A 24,277-nucleotide genomic window follows, 5' to 3' on the forward strand; every position below is an offset into this window, starting at 1 on the left:
GAAGCAGTGGAAGCAATACAACAGACAACATAGCTTTAGCTCTTCAAATTCCAATTTAAAAAGTCTTTTACATAATCTAAAGGTACACATATAAGGCTGTTCAGCTTTCAGCATTAAATAAAGTCTTATTCTGGTGATAAGTGGAGGACATTTTTGGGAGATGTTACTTAGCATATTTTGAAATAGAAGCCACACTATATAAGAGAAGGAAATGAGGTTGAAAGGTTTTTTTAAAAATTAATGACAGTTTAGGTTTAATTGTAGAAGAAACATTTTCCAGAAATGACAGAGAATAAAAGTTACAACACATTCATCAACACTTGCAAAATGATACATAACAAATTATGTGGCTAAAATGCTGAAATCTGAGCCCTGTACACCAAAGTGTACATACGCATCCACATAAAGACAAAGAACCAGTTAAATGATTCATTCTTTCATCTAAGACCTATTACATAGATAAATTTGAAACATATTTGCACATGCTTTCCCCCCTCCCCCCACTGTCTTGCTGAGTTGCTGAGGCTGGCTTTGAACCTGTGATCTTCCTGCCTCAGCCTGTTGAGTTGCTGAGATTACAGGCACGCACCACTGTGCCTGACTCTGCACATGCATTTTGATTTTTGTACCTCAACCAGTATTTTGGGATCTTAGACAAGGTGTCAGGAAAAATCAGTATGTGTTCAGGACCAAGATTGTTTAAGGGACCAGGAGTATAGCTCAGTGCTTACCATGTATGAGGCTCTTGGTCTTATCCCCAGAACAATAAAAAATAAATAACCTGTTCATGAGGTAGGAGGAGGAGGGGGAAGATTCCTCAAAGTCTGCTGTTCACCTATGACTTCTGACCTTGCAGAAAGAAGCCCCATGGCCATGTACAGTAGTAATTGTATACTTATAGTTTTGGTTTTAGAGCTTTGGGGCCTTTCATTTTGTCATTCTGTTTCTGTCACACACAGTGACATGCATAACCTGCCTCTATCATCAACCCCTTTGGGGACAAATCATCCCCAGTGGCCCTGGAGGAAAATGCAAGCGCAGAAGTATTACCAAGCACTCCTTTCTGTGTACAAGGGCTACACGGGGAGCAGTACAGTCCAATTCTTGCAAGGTCCTTTTTCCAATGTTCCTCTTCTCTCCACGTGAACCCTATGTTGGAGAGCAGCACATCAAAGTTTGTGGCAAGTTTGAAGGAACCTAGCTGCTAAGTTGCTGAGCTGGTTTTAATTGAAGTGTGAAAAGGAGGTTTTAAGGCAGATACACAACATCCTGTTGTTCGGGCGCTTGTCTCTTTTTTGCACATCTGGCTGAACTGGGAGTCAGGTGGCTGATTTGTGCCTGGCTGTAGCAGCAGCGACCAAGTCCTTTTTACAGTCCTCTGCCTAGGCCCACCCAGAGTCTACCAGGCCATGGATGCAGTGACTGTGTATCATGGGAAAATAAGCAGGGAGACTGGAGAGAAGCTCCTGCTTGCCACGGGGCTGGATGGCAGCTATTTGCTGAGGGACAGCGAGAGTGTCCCAGGCGTGTACTGCTTGTGTGTGCTGTAAGTATGTTGTGAGGGCGGCCTGAACCTGCCAAGGGCACAGGTAGTAGTGGGCTAAAGCCAAACTCATAGAGGTCTTTTCCAAGGCCCATCTCATGGCCTCAGGAATGCCTCAGGTTTGGCCCAGGGAAATGATCGGTATGTTTTGGCCTAGGTTCCTCTCTGTAGATTTTGTTACCTGAGCCTCCTGCTCTCCAGATGGGCTTCACCAGGGCTTTTTGTGGTGGGTGTATTACACACCCTTTATAGTTGGAAAACCTGGTCCAAAATTTACCTTCACTCTGAGAAAGAACTGGGCTTTCGACTTGTGTTTTGACTTTCAGTAGAAGTCAGAAAGATAAAGCCCTGGGATGATGCACTGTTTGGATTTGGGGCCACCAGCTTCTGAGAGAAGTAAAGGCCTCTCTCCAGCTTTTCAGCTTTCTATAAATGGGTTTGAAAGTGTTATCTCAAAGGAAGAGCATCAAATTCAGGGAGAAGAAGCAGACTAAGAAATGGAGTCCATTATTTTAAGAATGCAATATCAGTTAAATCAGAATGCTGAGGGGCAGTGTGTGTGTGTGTGTGTGTGTGTGTGTGTGTATGTAAACTGCCTCTCTGGATCTTCTTATTTTGTTTCCTTTAGAGGAGCTATGTGGGGGGCAGGAGCTTTCAGAAACAAGACCCTTCTTGATAAAAGCTAGGACTGACGATAGTTTTGTAAAGAGTGCGGAGGGGAAAACACCTTTGTTATGATTCAGCTTTGTTCTTTGTCTAGGCATGTCTCAGTCTAAGGCACATTTTGAACCAGATGCACCTACCTCTTTGCTCCAGTGCTCCTGAAGTGGGCAGATCTGAGACCTAATCTTGCACTAGTTAGATGCTAGGCTTATGACTTCAGCAAATTAATTTCTTAGCCCCTCAGTTTTCTCATCTATTAAGTAGGTACCATATTATAACCTATATCATAGGATTGTAAAGATTAAGTGCCATAATATACATAAGAATGAGCATAGGACTTGATACATAATAAATGTTTGGTGAATATAAACTCTTGATATTATTATTATTATTATTATTATTATTTCCTCTCTTTAGTTGATTTTACTTTGTTATCGTGGGTGTATTTCAATGGAAGGACCTAGCACAAGCATTGCTGTCAGTAGGATAAGAATACATATGAAAACAACAGTCTTGCACCATAGGATTTAGACAGAAATAAAACGAAGAAAAATGCTTGGTAGTGAGTTCAGTATCTGATGATACACAGCGAGATTTTTGAAGTACTTTCTACAGTGAAGAAACTTTCTATATAGAGGATTTTCCTTGTATGTTGGTTTTGAAAAATGGTCAGGCCTTGTTTATGGTAGTTCTTAGGTCATGCTTAAGTACATTTGCATAAAGTCTTCAAGGTGTACATGTAGATGGGCTTGGATCTTTATGTTTGCTTATATGATTGTTTTCCTTAAGGAGAACCCAAGGAAGGGTGATGAAGGCCAACTATAATTCTTATTTTTTTTTTTTTTATCAAAAGAAGATGAAGGAAGCCAGGAATGGTGGTGAATGCCTGTAATTACAGCAACTCAGAAGGCTAAGGCAGGTGAATTGCAAGTTTGAGGCCAGCCTCAGAAACTTAGTGAGGCCCTGTCTCAAAATTAAAAATAAGAAGAGCTCGGGATGTTACACTGTGGTTAAGGGGCCCTGGGTTCAATACCTGGTGCTAAAAAAAAAAAAAAAAAAAAGAAGGAGTGAATGGCTGGCAAAATAGGCTGTTTTAGAGAAGCTGACAAAAGAGGTAATGTGTTCCTCAACCCCTTAATCTAGAGGAAAAGTGAAGGTTCAAAAGAAGCCTGAGCAAGTATGAGCAGGCAAAGGCAGTGTGTGACAAGATAAACCTAAGGCTTCAGCCTCACCGGTCATCAGGCCATTTCCTAAACTCATTAGGCATGGTTCCCACTTAGGGTTTTTGTGCTTATTGTTCCTTCTGCCAAATATACATTTAGTTTAACTGGCTCTTCCCTCTGAGAGAGAGGACTTTCATGACCACCCTATCTAGAATAAGTGCCCTCATCTTGTCACTGTCACACTCTTATTTTTTTCTCCAAGGGGCTTCAAATTGTCTGACATTCACTTGTTTACTTACTTATTGTAGGCCTCCCCTGCAAAAATGTAATCTTCATAAGAGCAGAAACATCATCTCTGGTACCAGAAGCACATTACTAGTACCTAATAGGCGCTCAGCAAATGTTTTTGAATTAAATGAATGAACTGTTAAGGCAAGTTCTAGTCTTTGGGGAAAGAGCTTTGGACTGATATTAGGAGGCTAGGGTGTGGGCCCTGAGGAAGTTACTCAACTTTTCTGGGCCTTAGTTTCCATATTTATAAAACAGGAATAGTAATTTATGTCTTAACTTCTGCAAAGGATTGCCATAAGTGACATATCCAAGAGGAGGCCTTTAGTTTTTTGACCATGTAGGACAGAACCACATAAGGAATTAACTTAGGCTGGGAGGAAATTCTCAAACATTCAAGTTTCTACCTAAAGAGAACTCAAGTTCTCCATGAAATCCTCCTTATGAAGGAGCAGAAAATAATAGGGAAGTTGGGAGGTCCTTTACTGTGCTTCAGAATGGTAGGCACACAGGGGCATCAAAGTCTAATGGGGCCCAGCAGCTCAGGAGGCTGAAACAGGAGGAGTTTGAGTTCAAAGCCAGCCTCAGCAACTTAGGAAGTCCCTAAGCAACTCAGTGAGACCCTGTCTCTAAATAAAATACAAAAAAGGGCTGGGGATATGGTTCAATGTTTAAGTGCCCCTGAATTCAATCTCCGGTACAAAAAAAAAAAAAAAAAAAAAGTCTAATGGGGCTTTATTGCAAAAGCCAGACTGCTACAGAAGGAAGACACAGTGATACAATGCCTTTATCACAGTTTCTCAACTTATTTGAGCTGGCTGTCCCTTTAAATAAACATAAATATTTCCTTCCCCTTTTTTGCGTACGGCACTGTCATTACAAAGTCAAATTTTATTTTTGGAATAAACTGAACTCATTTAAAATCAAAACACTTATGCCTGTGATATACAGTAGAAATAACAATGTAAATGGTGTCATGTGTATATGCATGAACAACAAGGTATAGCTCATAAACATGTATTGATTGCAGAGCTTACCCAGAATGCTTTCTCATTCTCTGCTGTTTATTCCCATCTAATCTAGAAAGTTTGGTTGAACTTTACTTTCTGTATTTTTATTAATGAGATACAAATTTCAAATGTCTTTCAAATTGTCATTTAAACTGTACTTTCAAGCTATTCTTGCCCCTTTGCCCAGTTCTGAACCCTCCAATCCTGGCTCTCATATGTGACTTTTTTTTCTCTTCAGTTTTAGAAAATAGAGTCTCTTAAAACACTAAAGAAGTTTTCTACTTATAGGATTGCTCACCTTCATTTTAAATGAGACGTTTTCCAAGTATTTTCTCTAAATAAATCTTGATTTTTGCATAAGTCTGTTAAAATACTTATTGATGATGGAAAATTTGAAAAACATAGATTAATGGAACTGAGGGAAAATCATCTAAAGTTTATAACCTAATGACAACTGTCATTGAAAATTGAGTTTTCTTCTTTATTTTAATAAGGTGAATTGCAATTCCGAGCATGGATATGCTTTTATGATATTGCATTCTGCAGCATTTCCCACTTAAAATGAAAAAATTTCGCTCATATTTTAAGGCATTATTTTTAATGGCTCCATGATAGTCCAGCTAGCTACTGAACATATTGTGTTTTTCTTAACCAGGAACCTATTTTTGGACATTTGAATTATTCACTTTTTAAATTATAAAATTTATCATGATTAAAATTTGAGAGCATAAGTTTTCCTTGTATTTATGATTATTTCCTTGTGTGATTTTCAGATGTGGAATTTTGAAGTCAGAAAACATGAACAGTTTGGGATTCTTTACATACATATGACCACCAAATAGTTTTTCCTAAGTGTTTTATTCCAGTTAATATACTCACTAGTAATAAATGAGAGTGTCTATTTTACTGCACCCTTCCTAAAAATGGGTACCTTTGTTAAAAAATTATTCCCCTTGAAATTTGGTGTCTCATTCTTTATTTTATATTTACACTCTGTTTTTCACTTTTTAGATTTCTTTGATTAGCAATTGAGTGTCTTTTTATATGATGGTTAAGCAGCTGTATTTCTTCATTTATGAATTGGCAGTTTGTGTACTTTTCTTTAACTTACTGTATTTAGGTTCTAGCACAACTTTTCAAACTAAATTATTAAGAAAGTTGCTTAGAAGCTACTTAGAATGCAAGATGCTTATTTTGGGAATCCTATTGAACACCTGGGTACTTATTTGACCAAAATTATAATAAAATTGACTGCTGTTATTCTTAATACAGTATAAATATAAATATCTATACATATATTTGTGTATACATATACATATGTATATATAATATACAATCTATATCTATATCTATATATATATCTATACCTATATCTATGTCTATATACACTTATCCATACATACACATCCTTAATCTATTGCAGATATCCTTTGTCAGTTTGGTGTTTGCCATTACTTTTTTAAAAAATATTTTCTTAGTTGTCAACAGGACTTTGTTTTATTTATATGTGTGCTGACAATCAAACCCAGTGCCTCACACATTCTAGGCAAGCACTCTGCCACTGAGCCACAACCCCAGCCTTGCCATCACTTTTTTGATGCATGAAAATTAACATTTATAGTAACAAAATCTATTACTAATTTTCTTTGTATTTGATTTATTCCTTTGTTTCATAGCTTAGAAAGTCCTTTCTCAGCTCAGGAGGCTGAAGCTGGAGGATTGCAAGTTCAAACCCAGCCTCAGCAACTTAGTGAGGCCCTAAAAAGGGCCGGGGATGTTGCTCGGGGTTCAATCACTGGTAACCCCACCCCCCCAAAAAAGTCCTTTCTCCTCCAGAGATGTTGTAAAACTTTTTAGTGTTTGTTTTTCTTTAATTTTTTTTTCCTTTGGTACAGGGGATTGAACCTGGGGATGCTTAAACACTGAGTCATATCCCCAGTCTTTTTTATTTTATTTTTTTAAATTTTGAGACAGGGTCTCACTAAGTTGCTGAGGCTAGCCTTGAATTTAGGATCCTCTTGCCTCAGCCTGCACCCCACCCCACAAGTTGTTTGGATTACAGGCATATGCCACCATGTTGGGCTGTTTTAAATTTATGGTTTTCTTAGTTTACTTTTAACTCTGTGGATAAAGGATCTGATTTGATTTTGTTGGCTGATAGCTAGCAATTGTCCCAATATAATTTTATTACTAGAACTTCCATTTTTTCATTGGTTTGTCAGCTTATTTTACCATCTATTAAAAGATTTTGCTATCTATATCTATCTATCTATCTATCTATCTGTTATTTTTTCTGAACTATTTATTTGGCTCAAGTGATCTACTTATTCTTGTACCAATATTACTGTAGTACCAAAATGTTTTTATATATTTTTTAAATTATTTGTTATTCTTACCTATTCATTCTTAGAGATGAAATCTAAAATAAGTTTGTTAAATTTAAAAAGTCCTATTAGGATTACATTAACTCATTAATAAATTAAGAAAAAATTCTCATCTTTAAAGGATTTACTCTTCCTTTTCAAATACATGATGTCATTCCATTTTTATTTTTTTCATTTATGACTATCAATAGAGTTTTGTAGTTTTCTACCTGTAGGTTTTGATCATTTTTGTTAAGTTTATTTGTAGTTATTGTTTTAGTGAATGTGGTAATTTTTATCATAAATGGAATCTATTTCTACTATATTTTAATTTGCATAGGAAAGATATTTTATATTTTTTCTTGTATTAATCCAGTATATTAAATGCACTTATTAATGAGAATAGTTTTTTAAAATATTTTTAGTTGCAGATGGACACAATACCTTTATTTTATGTGGTGCTGGGGATTGAACCCAGTGCCTCACATGTGCAAGTCAAGCACTCTACCATTGAGCTACAATCCCAGCCCTCAAAAATTTTTTTGTACTTCATTTTCTTTGGTTTTCTAGGTACATCAAGTTTATTTTCATCGAGGTGCATATTTATTCCCTTCTTATCCTCAGTGTAGATATAGCCATTGGGAAAGTCCTGACTGCCCACTTGGATTGACTGATGGTATAAAGAGGAAAACTAATTTAAAATATTTTATATATTAGCTTGAAAAAACAGCTTACTTTCATGATGAACATCCTTCTGTACATATCTGACTTTGCTACTTATCTGATGGAAGAGAAAAAATGCTATTATGATTCTTTAGCATCATGGACTCATAATAAAATCATTTGACATGTATCTTTACATAAAAACATAATTATCCTTCTATCTTTTAAGATTTTAAAGGGAGTCAGGCATTGTGATACATGCCTGTAATCCTAGCACTTTGGGAGGCTGAGGTAGGAGGATTGCAAATTTGAGGCCAGCCTCAGCAACTTATTGAGGCCTTAAACAATTTATTGAGGACCTAAGTAACTTAGTGAGACCCTGTCTCAAAATAAAAAAGTAAAAAAGGGCCGAGAATGTAGCTCACTGGTCAAGTGCCCCTGGGTTCAATTCTAGTAACAAACACCAACAAAAAAAAAAAAAAAAGAAGGAGGAGAAGGAGAAGGAGAAGGAGGAGAAGGAGAAGGAGGAGAAGGAGAAGGAGAAGAAGAAGATGATGATTTAAAGGGATGACCAGGAGCAAAGCGCCTATCAAATAACAGAACTGGAGAAGTGGAGGAGGAGCAGTGATGAAAAGAAATTCTAGCTTCTCAGTTATAATACGTAGAGAGGAACAGTGTGGCAAAAAAACTTGACATTATAACTTAACTTCATTTAGTGAGAATTTACAACTTAAGTTACATTTAGTTTTTGAATTTTGTTGTATATATATATTGGGGTCACATCCTCATGATAACTTGGGTTACCAAAATTGGAATTATCTGAGCACAGTTCATTAATGGCAGAGTAAACTTGAAGACCAGCCTAGGATTCACATTTACCCCATATAGACAACCAAAGGGCAATTCCTAGGCAATTAAACCAAATGCTGATTCTGGTTGATAATGTAAATTTTAAGTTGCAAAATTAGTATGAAGATGTCATTATCTTAAGCAAAGGAGGTGTTCTGGGTTGACCTCTTCTGGACTCTTCACCTGGCTTCTCCAGCTCACTTCCTTGCTCTCTCCCTCAGTGCATAGCTCCAGCCCTATGTTCTAGAAAACTCCCTTTCTTTTTGAGAATTATGCTTCTGAAATTTTCTTTTAAGACCCATGTATTAATACATTCCTTCTAATATCATAGCTGCATCATATATTGCCAGTTAAGATCCCAAATCTCCCAGCCAGATCCTCTGAATATGTATCCCAGCTCTGACCCTGAACTAGATATTTTACCTTAAGCAGGTTGAACTTATTGTGCCTCAGGCTTCTCATCTATAAAACAAGGGATGGTGATAATAATAGTAGCTATCTCATAGTGTTGTTATAAGGATTATTACATGAGTTCATATGTATGAGGTTACCACCAAATAAATGTTTGCTAATATAAGTAAAATATCTATAAATAATTTCATTACAAAGTTAGACCATCAAAATAAATAAAACTTTAGTGGAAGTTCAGTGGGAGAAGAGAATAATTTATTGTTATGACTTTTCAAAATTGATATTACACAGTTTTACCATTAGTTTTGAAGATGAAAGACTTTTGACTATTCCAGAAATTCAGATTTGCTCTGAACAAAAGAAATTTTGACCATAGGAAATTCATAAACCTCTTGAATCAGAACAGAGTCTCAAAAATAATGGTTTTATATAGGTTGTTATTCCTCTGGATATAAAAAATTTGTTTAAAAATCAGTCACATGATTGTGCCTTGGATTTTCCATCTACTACTATTACTTTGTATAGACATACACAGTAAGGGAGCTACCTTGTTTAATTTGCAGTGTCACGAAGAAGTCAGATGTAACTAAACTTTTTCTTTTGTGTAGTTCTTGAAGTGGTAACTAGGAAGGAATTGATGTGGTTTTGTCAGTTCGAAACCAAGATCTGACCCCACACTGACCCATTGAGAAAATAAGAAATAAGTTGAGTGGTTTTCTTCTTCTGCATATCTAATTTGAACACTTTTAAAGGCTTAGGGACAGCTTTTGATGAAATAAAGACAAATTTTAATATCAGCAAAGACAGGATAAACACATGCATGTGGTCATTATAATGCAAAATATTAGTTATGAAAATAAAATATTGCTAACAATTTTTTAAAACTCCATGGTTCTCTACCAATTATTCATTTCCTGGATATTTTGATGATAAATTTTAAATTCCAGACTTATCAGCCAGTCCAAAAAACAGCTTAATGGGGACATAATGTTAAAATTACACTACATTCCCCGCTCTTTGGTACCAGGGATTGAACCCAAGGTTGCTTAACCACTGAGCCACATTCCCACCCCCCACCCCATATATATATATATATATATATATATAAATTTTTTTTTCCTGTTATAGATGAACACAATACCTTTATTTTATTTTTATGTGGTGCTAAGGATTGAACCCAGTGCCTCATGTATGCTAGGCTCTACCACTGAGCTACAACCCCAATTCATCCCCACCCCTTTTTATATATTTTTTTGAGACAGTGTCTTACTAAGTTTCTTAGGGCCTTGATAAATTGCTGAGGTTGATTTTTAACTTGCAATCCTCCTGCCTCAGCCTCCTGAGCCACGGGAATTACAAGTGTGCACCCCTGCACCTGGTTTATACTACATTCTTGATTCATCTGTATTAATAGAGTCAGAATAAAGATAATCCTGGAAGGGATATAATAATTTTTAAAAATAAATTTTATGTTTCTTATTTGTCCTTTGTCAATCTCAAAATTATAATCCTAGGAATTTTTTTGTTTAAAAATTTGTTTTAGTTACTTGACCTTATAGGGAGCCAAACACAATGATGCATGTCTATAATCTCAGTGACTCTAGAGGCTGATGCAAGAAGATGGCCAGTTTGAGGGCTCAGAAACTTAGTGAGTTCCTCAGCAATTTAATGTGACCCTGTCTCAAAATAAAAACTTTAAAAGAGCTGTGGATATAGCTCAGTGGTAGAGTGCCCCAGTACAGTAAATAAATAAATATTACTGTTTTGTACTATAAGCTATAGAAAATAAAACTATAAAATTTGGTTGGGGAAGAAGGAAGTAAATGGTTCAGTAACATGTCTCTATGAAGACTGAAACAATTGACAAAACTTTAGCTTATATTAAAATAAAATTACATTAAAGCATACACTAAGTGATTGTAGGAGAGATGGTATAGAAGTGCCCTGGGCAGATGAAATAGGCCAGTTTGACTTTGGGGAAGTTATCATCAATATTCCCAGTAAAGCATGGACATTCTCTTTGCACTTTAATCAGGACTTCTGTGACTTTAATGTTTATACAATTCCCCTGAAAATGTTCAAATACAGATTCTAATTCAGCAAGTCTGGGCTAGGGTCTGAGAGACTACATTTTTCACAAGCTCTAGGTGATGCCAATGCTATTACACTAGGTACACAATCCGAGTTTCACTGTTTTATATCTCTTCCATCCATGGCATAATGAAAGTTGGCTGCCGGAGATCCTTGGTCAGTTACTTTAAAATGGAAGTCTTGACTTGCTGGCTTATTTGAGGGGCAAAACAATTTTGTTCATTCAGAAATTTGAGAGATTTGTGGTGGTGGGTGGGGGAGGAAATTGTTAATATTAGGTGCATTAATCATGAGAAATTTTGTGTGCCATTGACACCAAGTTGTTCAGAGTCTGAAGGAGGTAAGAACTTTTGAAGTGGCACTTAGGTTCCTGCTGCTTAACTGAAAGTGAGATAAGATCAGATTCGTTAGGAAACAATTTTCAAAACAGAGTCATTTATTTTGACTAAATGAGGCTGAATGATGGCAGGAAGATAGATTCATTGTATGTTTTAGAGACCACTTTAGAATGTGGGAAACCAGTTGCTTACCGTTTTACTTGCATTGTTGTTCAGATTTTAAACAAAGTATTTCCATGCCACCCTTCATGTTGCTGAATTTTTTCTATTAATTGCTTCCCATAGGAAAATGGAAGTGAAGACCTATGTTGATTCCCTGCTTTCATCTCCATTTTGCTGTGTGGCTTTAAGAAAGTAACTCAAAGCTTATGTTTCAAATTCAATGGCGAAAAACGATAATTGAATTTCTTTACTTGTTCCTTGTCTAGGTTTTACTAAAATCAGTGGACTGTATGGTAGATTTCAATGGCTACAAACAAAACAAAGCAAAAAGACTTTAACAGTATAATATTTTATATTTATTGAGCATATTATATATGATCTAAATATTCTGGCAAATCTTCATAACAAAAATGAAACATTTCATGTGATCACACAAGCAGTTAAACTGACATTTTGTTCAATGTCAGGAATCAAATGAACCTGATTAGAGTGTTTTAGATGTATTTCTTTGTTCTTTAGGTAATCCTTACTGATTAATATTGGTTAAAGGTACAGTCATTTAATCCACATTTTAAAGACTTTTACTTTTAAAGGGAGTTAAGGCAAATGTGGTCATTGACTCAAACATGACCTTGTCTTTGTAATACTTTAGCATCATCTTTTTATAACTTTAAAAACACTGATTTTTAACCAGATTTTAGTGTCTTAACCAAAGATCTCTACTGATTTGAACTTGTGCCAAAGAATAACAAGTAGAGCTGGGCATGGTGGTGCATACCTGTAACCCAAGTGGCTTGGGAAGGTGAGGCAAGAGGATTGTGAGTTTGAAGTCAGCCTCAGTAACTTAGCGAGGCCCTATTTCAAAATAAAAAAAAAAAATAGGCTGGGGATGTGACTTAGTAGTTAAGAGCCCCTGGTTCAATCCCCATGTACCAAAAACAAACAAAACAACCCCCCCAAAAAAACCAAAACAAAAAATATTTATAAATAACAAGTAGAAAATGTATTAAATAAACCCCTGGTGATTAACATTCAGATTCAAAATTTAAAATAATTCAGTATGAAATTTACTTACTTTTCAATGAATTAAAAATGTACTAGGCAAATTATGAAAAAATGCTCAACACCACTAATCAAAACCACATGAGATATTACTTCACTCAATAAGAATGGCTATAATCAAAATGACTAAAGATAACAAGTGATGGCGAGGATGTGGAGAAAAAGCAACACTTGCACATTGTTGATGTGGATATAAATTAGTACAGCCATTATGGAAAAAATTCCTCAAAAATTTAAAAATTGGTAACTGGGTGCTGTGGTGCATGCCTTTAATCCCAGCAGCTCAGGAGGCTGAGGTAGGAGGATCATGAGTTCAAAGCCAGTCTCAGAAACTGCAAGGCACAAAGCAACTCAGTGAGATCCTGTCTTTAAATAAAATACAAAATAGGGCTGGAGATGTGGCTCAGTGGTTGAGTGCCCCTGAGTTCACTCCCCAGTACCTCTCCCCAAAAATTAAAAATAGAAATACTATATGATCCAGCAATCAAACTACTAGATATCTATCTAAAGAAAATAAAATTAATGTGTTAAAGAGACATCTGCATTCCTGTGTTCATTGCAACATGATTCACAGTAGCCAAGATGGCAAGATAAAGAAAATACGGTACACATATGTATGGAATACTAGTCAGTCATAAAAAGAATGGGATCTTGTCATTTGGGACAACATGGATGGAACTGGAGATTATTATGTGAAGTGAAATAAGCAAGGTACAGCAAGACAAGTACTGCATGATCTCACTCATATAGGAATCTAAAAAAGTTGATCTTATAGAGGTTGAAGGTAGAATGGTGGTTACCAGAGACTGGGGAACACATGTGAAGGGGAGAGAGAGAGATGGGGGGAGGTTGATCAGAGGTTGATCACACTAAGTTACAATTAGATAGGAGCAACTTGTGGCCTGCTGTTGCACAGTAGGATGATTATAGATAACAATAATGTGCTGTACTTTTCTAAAAGCTAGAAGAAAGGATTTTGAAAGTTTTTGACATAAAGAAATGCTAAATATTTGAGGAGATATGTTTAACCTGATTTAGGCATTATACAATGTACGCATATATCAAATCATCACATTATCCCACTAATGTAATTTATTATTTTAAAACTTTTTTTAGTTGTAGATGAACACAATACTTTTATTTTATTTATTTATTTTTATGTGGTGCTGCTGACTGAACCCAGTGCCTCACACGTGCTAGGCAAGCATTCTACCACTGAGCTACAGCCCCAGTCCAATACACATGAATTTTATGTTCTTATTTGCCAGCTAAAATGAATTTAAATATTAAAAATTTAAAAGAAATTCATTAGGCAAATTCAGTAGCATTACCATATATCCTAAAATAAATTTTTATCTGTTGCAGGAGGGATCAAGAATCCAAGTTCTAGAATCAAATGGACCTGATTCAAGCCCCATTTTTTTTTGGAGTACTGGGGATTGAACTCAGGGCTACTCGACCACTGAGCCACATCTCCAGCCATATTTTGTATTTTATTTAGAGACAGGGTCTCACTGAGTTGCTTAGAACCTTGCTTTTGCTGAGGCTGGCTTTGAACTCTCAGCCTCCTGAGCTGTTGGGATTACAGGCATGCACCACTGCACCCAACTGAAGTCCCATCTTTGTTACTTGATCTCTGCTCTGGCTTTAATTGCTTAACTTTTCAAAATTTCAGTTTCTTTATCTCTAAAATGAATTTCATAATATAAAGCTTATAGAATTTTTGTGGGATCCAAAGGAGATAATGCATTACTATGGACTTGTGTTCTCCCAAATTCATATGTTTAAATTCTTATGCCAATTTGCCTGTATTTTGAGTTAGGAAATCTAGGAGGTAATAAAGATTAAATGAGTCTATAAGGATAGGATATAAGAAGAGGGAAACACACACACTAAGAGGTCAAACGAGCACACTGCAAGAAAGTGACTGCCTACAAGCCAAGAAAGTGTCCTCAGAATGAAACTTACCTTGCTGGCACTTTGATGGTAGACTTTCCAGCCTCTACAACTATAAGAAAGAAATTGTTTAAGCTACCTAGTCTATGGTATTTTGTTATGGCATCCAAGCTTACTACCACAGATGTTGGTACTGTGGAATAAGGTGCTGCTGTAACATATACCTAAAAATGTGGAAGTGGCTTTGGAACTAGTTAATGGGTAGAGGCTGGAAGAATTTTTGGGTGCATGCTAGAAAAGCCTATTACCATGTATAGATTTTTGGTAGAACTAAAGTTCATTCTGATGAGGTCTTAAATAGAATTGAAGAACATATCATTGGAAACTGGAAGAATGATAGTCTTTGTTATAAACTGGAAAGAACATGACTGAACTGTGTTCTGGTTTTTTGTGGAAAATAAAATTGTGAGAAAAGAAATTGGATATTTAGTTGAGGCCTCCCTCTCTCTCTCCTTTCCTTCCTTTCTTCCCTTCTTTCATGCTGGGAAACAAACCCAAGGCTCATATATGCTAGGCAAGAGCTCTACCACTGAACTACACCCCCAGCTCCCTGAACTGAGATTCCTAACCAAAGTTTTTAAGGGGTGACTTGGTTCCTTCAGCTTGCCAAAGAAGAGAGATGAGGAAGAAATTGTTAACCAAAAATTAAATACTTAGGGACCTCTGGGGAGTGAAGCCAGGGGCCCATAACCACTGGACCACATCTCTAGCCCTTTTTAATTTTTGAGATAGGGTCTCACTAACTTGCTGAGGCTGACCTCAAACTTAAGATCCTCCTGCCTCAGCCTCCCAAGTACCTGGGATTACAAGTGTGCACCACTGTGCCCAGCTTCTCAGCTTATATTGCAAAAATGGAGGAAAATTGTTCTAAAGAGAATATCAAGGGTGTGACTGCACTCTCTCCTTAAGGAGATTACCCATGACGTTAACTACATATCTCAGCAGAATCCATGAATAAGTTTGAACCGAGTAATAGAGACACTGACAGTTTGTAGCAAAGGGAACAAGACAGCAGGGTAGATTTATTTGGCTTCAAACATGCTTTATCCTGCATGAAAAGGAAAGGATGACATGAAGGCAATTCAGAAGTCACCAGGGCTGTCATTCCCACCACAAACCCAGAGTGCACAGGCCTAAGGGTCAAGGTTGTTGTGCCAAAGGGCAGTACTGAGGACAAAACAGCTGTATGGACAGGGCTAACTCTCCAGCAAAAGAGGGCAGGGGCTCCTCCACAGAGATGTGATGGTGAGTCTGCTATCCCTGGGGGCCTGAAGGGCAGAGTGTTGAACTAAAGATTATTCAGTAACCTTAATTTCTAATGGAAATTGTGTTGCTATATTTTGGACTTGCTTGATACCTGTTACCCTTGATTCCAATTTCCATCTATTGGAATGGAAATATCTATCCTACCATTGTATTTTGGAAACATGTAACTTGTCTGGTTTCATAGAAGAGAAATTTTGCATTGAGGTGAATGGTACCTTGAATCTCATCCATATATGATTAGATGATATTTAGATGGGACTTTGGGTTGCAGACTTTAGAGTTGATGCTGGAATGCATTAAGGCATTTCAGGTTTTGGGGATGGAATGAATGTATTTTTCATGTATTTTTGAGGGGCTAGGGATGAAATTCTATGGACTGATTGTGTGTCCCTAAAATATGTTTCAATCAGTTCCCCTCAATGTGACTGTAGTTGGAGATAGGCTCTCTAGAATGTAATTAGGTTAAATGTAGTCATAAGAGTAGGGCCCTAGTCTGATAGGATTGGTGGCCTTGTAATAAGAGGAAGAGAAAGACATCTTACTCTCTTTCCCTGTACTCATGCACTAAGGAAAGACCATGTGAGCACACAGGCAGAAGTCAACTATCAACAAGTCAAGAAACAAGACCTCAGAATGAAAACCTTTCTTGGTGGTAACTTGATCCTGGACTTCTAACCTCCAAAACTATGAGAAATACATTTACATTGCTTATGCAATCCAGTCTATGGTATTTTATGGTAGCTGAGGAGACTAATGCAACATGTAAAAATCTTGGCATATAGTAGAAATCGATTATACAGATATGCAAAATGCATGTAAACTAAATAATGGAAGAGACTGTTTACCGTGTTTCAAATGACAAGCTTTTTAAAGTACATTAGCAGCATTCCTTTTTTCTCATTGACAAATTTTTATTTTATTTGAATCAAAATAATTGTCCATATTTATGGGATACAGTGAGATTTTAGTATATGTATACAATACGTGTAATGATCAGATCAGGGTAACTGGCACATCCATCACCTCATACATTTTTCATTTCTTATGTTGAGAACATTTGAAACCATCTCTACTAGCTATTTTGAAATATACAATTATAGTCATTTTCAACCATGGTTATCCTGCCATGCTATAGAATGTTAGAATTAATTCTTTCTATCCAATGGCACCCTTGTACTAATTATCTATCTTCTTCACCTCTTTCCCTCCTCCACACCCTTCCCAGTGTCTGGTAACCACTATTCTATTCTGTACTTCTTTGAAATCAACTTTTTTTTTGCTTCCACATATAAGTGAGAATGTGTGATGTTTGTCATTCTGTGCCTCACTTATTTCAGTTAATGTAATGTCCTCCAGTTCTATCCATTTGCTGCAAACAACAGTTTCATTCTTTGTTAAGGCTGAATAATATTCCACAGTATAGGATTCTCTTAAAATTCCAATTACTATTACTACTATATTATAATATGTTATGGAGTAATAAAGTAATATTGTTACTCTATATTAGAAATAATCGCAATATCATAAGAAGGGTTATATTCTTACATAATTATATACTTATAATATTATATGATGGTAATATCATAATTAAGAATATCAATATTACTATTAACTTAAGTGGGCCTCGGGGTCCTTATCCTAGTGAAAATTTTTCACCTTATGGCCCTTTGTGTAAAAATAATAAGCCTATCACTTGTTAGAACTATTTAATAATTCATTATTTTTATCAATGACAATAGGTGCCTAGTATATTTCCATCTAAGCAGTCTTTCCACTAGAAAAATCCTTAGAACGTGAATTCCCACTTTTAAAAAACATGAAAAGATAAGGAGGGCTCTCTGTGAGCTGCGCCTAGGCAGATAAAAAGACTCGCTGGCCTTTGCTTCCTACAAATGCAATCGCACCATACTTGTGCATCCTAGTATAAATAACATTTATATGTAACAGTAAACTCAAATTTAGAACATCCATTGCTCTTTTGGAATTTTTAGTAATGGAAATTTATTCTTTCACAGGTATCAAGGTTACATTTATACATACCGAGTGTCCCAGACAGAAACAGGTTCTTGGAGTGCTGAGGTATAGCTCTTTTATTTATTTTTGCTTCTGTGGGTATCAGGGAGGTGTTTGATATTTAGGTTGGCTTTATAAATGAGAAGTCACATTAAACATTATCAAAGTATTCATCAAATTTAAATCACTAAAGCTCCTATCAAAAAATTTTCATGGCTTATTGAGTAATCTTTAAAGAATTTTGGTCCCTGTTCAGCCACCATTGTGTGGAGTTGTCTCACTTTGGAGAAAGATAAAAAAGTTGAAAGATTATGTCAAACTTTTTGTGCATAAATGAAGTTTCAGAAAGCCTATAAAATCCAATAAAATAGCTGGACGCAGTAGGGCACGCCTGTAATCCCAGCAATTCAGTAGGCTGAGACTGGAGGATCTCAAGTTCAAAGTCAGCCTACGCAACCTAGCCCTGTCTCAAAATTAAAAATTGAAAAATAAATAAATCAAATGACTAGGGATGCAGTTCTGTGGGTAAGTGCCACTGGGTTCAATCCCTGGTACACAAAAAGTGGGGGAGGATAATTAAATCAGATATATTTTCTAAATGGCCCCAATAGAAGTTTGGTGCTGTTGGGAATTTAAAAAAAAAAACATAATTACTGTTTTCTAGGAGTTTATAAAATCCTTCAGAGACATAACATGAAATTAAACAGTAGTGGGCTTCATTGTCAAGTGCATCCAGGTTTCAGGTCTGGTCCCCGTTCTTCCCCAATAGGCCTGAGACTTTGGATAGGTTACTTCACTGTTATGTGAACCAGTTTCTTCATTTGTAAAATGAGTCTGAAAATAGTTCTTTACTCACAGGGCTCATTTCGAGGACTAATTGAGATAATGCATGAAAAGAATCTTTTAGTCATAGGGCCTGGCACCTAGTAAAAATGTGAACTCTTGAAAATTGTTGAACAAAGTGATTGTATATAGTCCAGTGCTGTGTTATCTAGAACAGGAGTTCAAAGAACAGAGAATTTCCAAGTATTAGGGTGGTCAATGCTGCTGTGTATGAGGAGGCAGCAGGCCCAGCTGAGCCATGATTGGAAGCCTATGGAGAGTTGGAATAGAGGAGAGGAAACATTGCTGTGTTTTTATGATATGCTCTGCAAAATCCTAGTGTTCTTCTGTCTGGAACACTGGGGCTTCCTGCAGCAGGTGGGGGGTGGTGCAGGAGAGGAGGAGGTAAGTGGGTATATTTCTCAGTATCTACACCTTGGCTTCAATCTGAGCAGTTCCCTTTTTATTTTACTTATTAGTTCTTTACAACAAGGGGTTCTTGTGATTTTGAAAATGTTTGAAACTCACTGTACCATTCTAAGAAAGGCCTATAGAGTGAAATCCATTTCCATGGACTAGAGTTGTATGGTATATCACTTCTTATCAATCATTGAGGCCTCTACTGAAACTTTCAACTACATATGCTTTCTATGGGTTCTCCTTATAGCTGTCCATCTTTATAATGAAAATATAAATGCAGCTTATACATAACTTATATATAATAAAATATAATGAAAATTTATTATGAAATTTTGGAAATCTAAATGCTAATATCAACATTTATTAAAAACTTAGTTTATGCATTTGGGAAACTCTAAAGTATACATTTAAAAAATTAAAAGCTTGAAGCTTTACAAATTCATCAGTAAACTTGAAAGTACTAATTACAGAGTACAAACATTTTGAACTAAGTTGTATTAGGGCAAGTTTTCAAACACATTATTACTTTATACCAGGATAATTAATACTATAATACTAACTAAAGGAAAAGCAATATCATTTCTAATCAAAACTGTTCCTGCTTATTTTTAAAATACTCTGTATCACTGAAGAGATATTAAATAATAAATTAAACTTCATTTATCATGAAGGATAGTTACAAATATATGTGTGTGTGTGTGTGTGTGTGTGTGTGTGACCAGAAATAGTTCTTGTCTCTAGGGAAGTATCCTTTGTTGCTGAAAAATATTTTCTATGAATGGGATCTCAGATTCTTAGAGTTTAACAACCTTGTTTTTAAACGTGTTTTCCTCCATTTCAAACATAGCATCCATCATATGCAGATTGTTACACCCTTGTGACCAAGTTAAAGAGAGGGCTTATTGAACATAAATGCCCCCTCTTCCTTCTGTTTAATCTGACGCTATTTATATATTGATACTGCAATTATCTGCACCAAGAGAGCAGAAGATTGGCATGGATTATCCCCCAATACAAAACAGTTCAAAAATTGTTTAATTTTTGAAATACATATTGCATTTTTTTTCTGTCTGCTGAATTTGCCTTCTTATTTATGTTTTTCTAAGGTGAATATTAAACTAGTATGTATTCTTGGATCTTATATCACCTGACTAGAAAAATTTTCTAGAGCATATTGAAGACCAGCTGTGATCCAAAACATGTTTCCATGGATAGCTAAGAGGTGACAGTATGGGAAATGTACAGATTTGAATAACAGCTGAGTTCAGTGACAGGATGAGAGTTGTCAGTGGTACTATTCTTGTGGTAAATGTATTTTCAAAATTGGGTAAATGATAGATATTTATACTGCTTTTTGGAATAACATTTTAGTTTGCCACACTGCAAGAAAAAATCATGGCAGTAATACTCCATCTTTTGTGAAAAGATTATACTAGAAATCTAGGCAAGTCTGAGATTTGTTTTAAGGAGTGGGATGAAATTGAACCTTGGATCCAATTAATTACAAAAGACAAATATTATGTGTATTTTTCATTTTAAATAGACCTTTAGTCTAAGCTATTAACTTAGCTCCTGTGACTCAGGGTAAAATTTTGCTGAATTATTAATTTAGAAAATTCTACATATAGTTAACTATCATTTCTTAAAATGTGAATTGTCAGCAGTACATTTGTAAAGAATGTACTGACCTCTCCCTGCCAACTTTAGTGCCTTTGTGCTTTTCTGGGTCTTTTTGATCACAAGATCAGTAGATACTAAATAATTTTACTTATTCATGTAAACAAAACACTATAAATTAGGTCAATCATGTGCTAAGGAAATATTACATTCCAAATTGAAATTATTTCTACACATCCAGTGCTGTCATTCTTCTCTGTCAGCATGGATAATCAGTACCCAGAAAAATGATGCTTCTGTTGATAAATGGTTTTATGAGCCACAGGAATAGTTAAAAAGATGTGTGGTTTGAAGTCTTTCCACAGAGCAGAGGGTATAGTTTCTCCTCTTGGTGGTGACCCTGACTTTATTAGAACCATGCTGTTTTGGATGAAGTCTCAATAGAGTCTTAGGAAGGTGTCTGGAACACAGAGACTGAGATGGGTGGGAGACTGTTCTACATCACTAGAAGCATATGAATGGCCATTAATTGAGAGCTAAAAGAACTTTTGCAGTGTTTTCGATGGAAAATTACTTACCCCAATGTAGAAAATGACCAAGAGTTAGCATGGACAGTCTAGTTATTTCTAGCATATTGTCTATTTGATAGAAGTCTGCATGCCAATCTTCATGTTTTCTCATTAAATGTTACAAAACAAGCAGCTTCCACCTCAAAAATTTTCCATATAGAATAGCTGAAAAGTAACTTTCTAAAAGAAAAAAAAACTAGTCATTGTTCAATTGCTCAAGCAATACTAATTTATGTAAAATGACAGTTTTGAGCTGATGCCTAAAGCTTGGCTCATAAACTTCTGCGGGAAATTGTTATTGAATTCAGGCAGTGTCTTTGCAAGGGAACTGATGTTAGGGAAGCAAAACATTTTAATAGTCACCTGCAAATAATGATCTCCTTAAAAACAAATAAATAAAGGTGACCTTATATAGCTTTTCTTTTTCATGTCACAGGGAAAATCTTGTCACAATGCAATGCTGATGGTGAGAGCAATTTGGAGGAGAATAGGGAAATTTCCCAAAGAAGAAAAAATTTAATGTGAGGGATGAAGCAGGACACAGAAGGTGAAAGAGATGAGGACTAGCTAGCCATGCATTGTGTATATCCTAACAGTCAATTTTTAATTTCCTATGTAGTATTTTGTATTGTGAAATGATGTCAGGGAGGAGGGATTGTTGGTTGTTTTGGGGTTCCTCAGTCTTTTTATTAATGACCTGTAGGATCTGTGCTTTTTCTATGTTTAACTGCATTCCTCTGTTGCTAAATTCATTGTGGGTAATGGCCTGTATACCCTTAGAGGTTCAGGATGTATGATGGGTAGCAGGCAGGAAGGGCAGGGCAATGAACAAGAGCTTGTACAAACTAATACCACCCTTGGGAGAACTGAAATGACAGCTCATTAGCTCTTCTTGCAGGGAAATTCAGCCAACCAAAGTAAGCTCTTCTGGGATGTTGTTTTTTTCTTCCTTATGTTTTCAAATATTTGAAGAAGTTATACAAATGTTACTTCTCTAAGCATCCCTCCCACATTTTGTAGGCCTTTTTTTGTAGTATTATGAGGTAGGTAAATAATTTGCTTGGCCTTTTATTTTCCAGACAGCACCTGGGGTACATAAAAGATTTTTCCGGAAAATAAAAAATCTTATTTCAGCATTTCAGAAGCCAGATCAAGGCATCGTAATACCTCTGCAGTATCCAGTTGAGAAGTCCTCTGCTAGAAGCACACAAGGTACTACAGGTATGGTTCGGTGTTGATTTTTGACAGGGTTTGGAAGCTGAGTGTTAAGGAATCAGCCTATTCATAAGCATATAATCAATTGCAAGTTCTGTAAGAAAAATATAATGAATAGATACAGCCAGCAAATCAAGAAAGAGAGGTGACTATTTATGTGCCATAATTTCAGTCTGCTACACTATAAGCTTGTCATAAAACTGCAAAAATATAAAAAATTCCACAAAGTCACAACTTCTTTATATTTTATTTTTTGCAGTACTGGGGATTGAACCTAGGGCCTTGTATATACCAGGCAAGCACTTGACCACTGCACTATATTCCCAGCCCTGAGGTGATATGACATTTTAATCTCCTTTGTCCCATCTTGTGCTTTCAGTCTTTTTAAAATATAGATATACACTTGATCTAAGCCAAAAGACTGAGAAGCAGTTCCCTTTTGTAGCTATATAAGTACCATTTCACTTTGCTAATCCAGACATAAATGATTGAAAGATAGGATAATTCAGAGAACTCCTGGGCTGTCCTTTACCTTTGCCTGGTAAACTAGTTTTTTTGTTTAGGAATATAAAGGCTAATGTTAGCCTAGTCCACGTGATTTTGATTTCTGAATTGGTGGTACTTGAATGAATTATATTTTACTACCACAAATGAAATTCAATTGCTAAACGTTTTTGTTCCACTGCCACAAATTGGCTAATTGTTCTTTTCTGCCCAATATGCCAGGCTTTATAACTTAGTTTTAAGTAATAGTTGCTTGAAGTCTATCAATGCACTGCATCATTGTGAATTTCAGGCTGTTGGAAATTTTACAGCTTAACCTGTAATCGTAATCCTTTGTAAGTTAGTCTTTTCTTGATTTTTGTTATTCTTTTTCATTAGGGAGAAGAGATTCTGATGTCTGCCTGAAAGCACCATGAAGAAAAATAATACACCTTGTACTTTATTTTCAATAATTTAAATATATGCTAAGTCTTGTATATTGTAGATAATATAGTTCAGTGAGCTATAAATGCATTTCTAACATCATCATAGTCCTGTACTGGAAGTATGTAGTCTGATGTTAAAGTTGAAATGGATATTGTAGATAATGAGAAGTTTTGAAATGAGGATTGGGAAAAAAAAATAATTCCTTAGGTTATTTTTAGTAATTATATTTACGAATAGGAGACAATTTAAAGCATAATGAATACTTTATAGATTAATGTCAGTTCTTGCCAAGTATAAATAAAAATAATCCTCTTTTTTTAATAAAAAGGCACCATTTTTAGTGAAATGTTATTTGATAGTTACCTATTTTTAAATTCTTGCTTGATTGTATGGTGGAAAGGTGGTTGGTGTTCCTTGTCTTTGTCACATGCAGTTCTTCACTCACTATGGTGTCATAGACTCTTTGGGGAGTTATGAAGAAGTGTGCTAAAATAAGTACTAAAGAGTAAAGAATTTTGTTTAAATCTCAAAGAAACCTTCTTGCCATGTTCTGATGTTGGGTAGTAAATTTCACAGACCATTCTGGAATTTAAAATCTTATGCCTTACATGTTTATTGTATTTGATGCTATAGGTTTTGAAATTATATTTGAAATTCGATGAACCATATTTTTATTTTCATTTTTTTCTGTCTCTCTACTACGCATAAAGACTCATTTGAAGGAACTCTTCAGTAGCTGTGGCTCATGATTGATTTGTGAGCAGTCTCCCTATTAGGTAACCCTTACAAACCATCGGAAAGCTTATGACATGTTAATTTTTAACAATTCTGAGTGATTGAAACCTGAGTGAGAGTCAAACTTG

The 24,277-nt window shown here is 35.8% G+C and overlaps 1 protein-coding gene across 2 annotated transcripts; it reads left to right on the forward strand.

Annotated features, from left to right (window-relative positions):
• The first annotated feature begins 1,300 nt into the window (after nucleotides 1-1,300).
• On the forward strand, nucleotides 1,301-24,077 carry Sh2d1a (SH2 domain containing 1A). 2 transcript variants are annotated; one of them, XM_027931218.3, is made up of 4 exons: nucleotides 1,301-1,546; nucleotides 17,844-17,907; nucleotides 22,349-22,490; nucleotides 23,367-24,077. In XM_027931218.3, the coding sequence occupies exons 1-4, from the start codon at nucleotides 1,410-1,412 to the stop codon at nucleotides 23,402-23,404; spliced, it is 381 nt and encodes a 126-aa protein (XP_027787019.1). In that variant the 5' UTR covers nucleotides 1,301-1,409; the 3' UTR covers nucleotides 23,405-24,077. The 2 variants fall into 2 exon arrangements, with proteins under 2 accessions (XP_027787019.1, XP_027787027.1); XM_027931226.3 differs by having other exon boundaries at nucleotides 22,349-22,481.
• Nucleotides 24,078-24,277: the final 200 nt, after the last annotated feature.

Source organism: Marmota flaviventris, chromosome X (genome assembly GCF_047511675.1).
Source record: "Marmota flaviventris isolate mMarFla1 chromosome X, mMarFla1.hap1, whole genome shotgun sequence".
Classification (NCBI taxonomy): domain Eukaryota; kingdom Metazoa; phylum Chordata; class Mammalia; order Rodentia; family Sciuridae; genus Marmota; species Marmota flaviventris.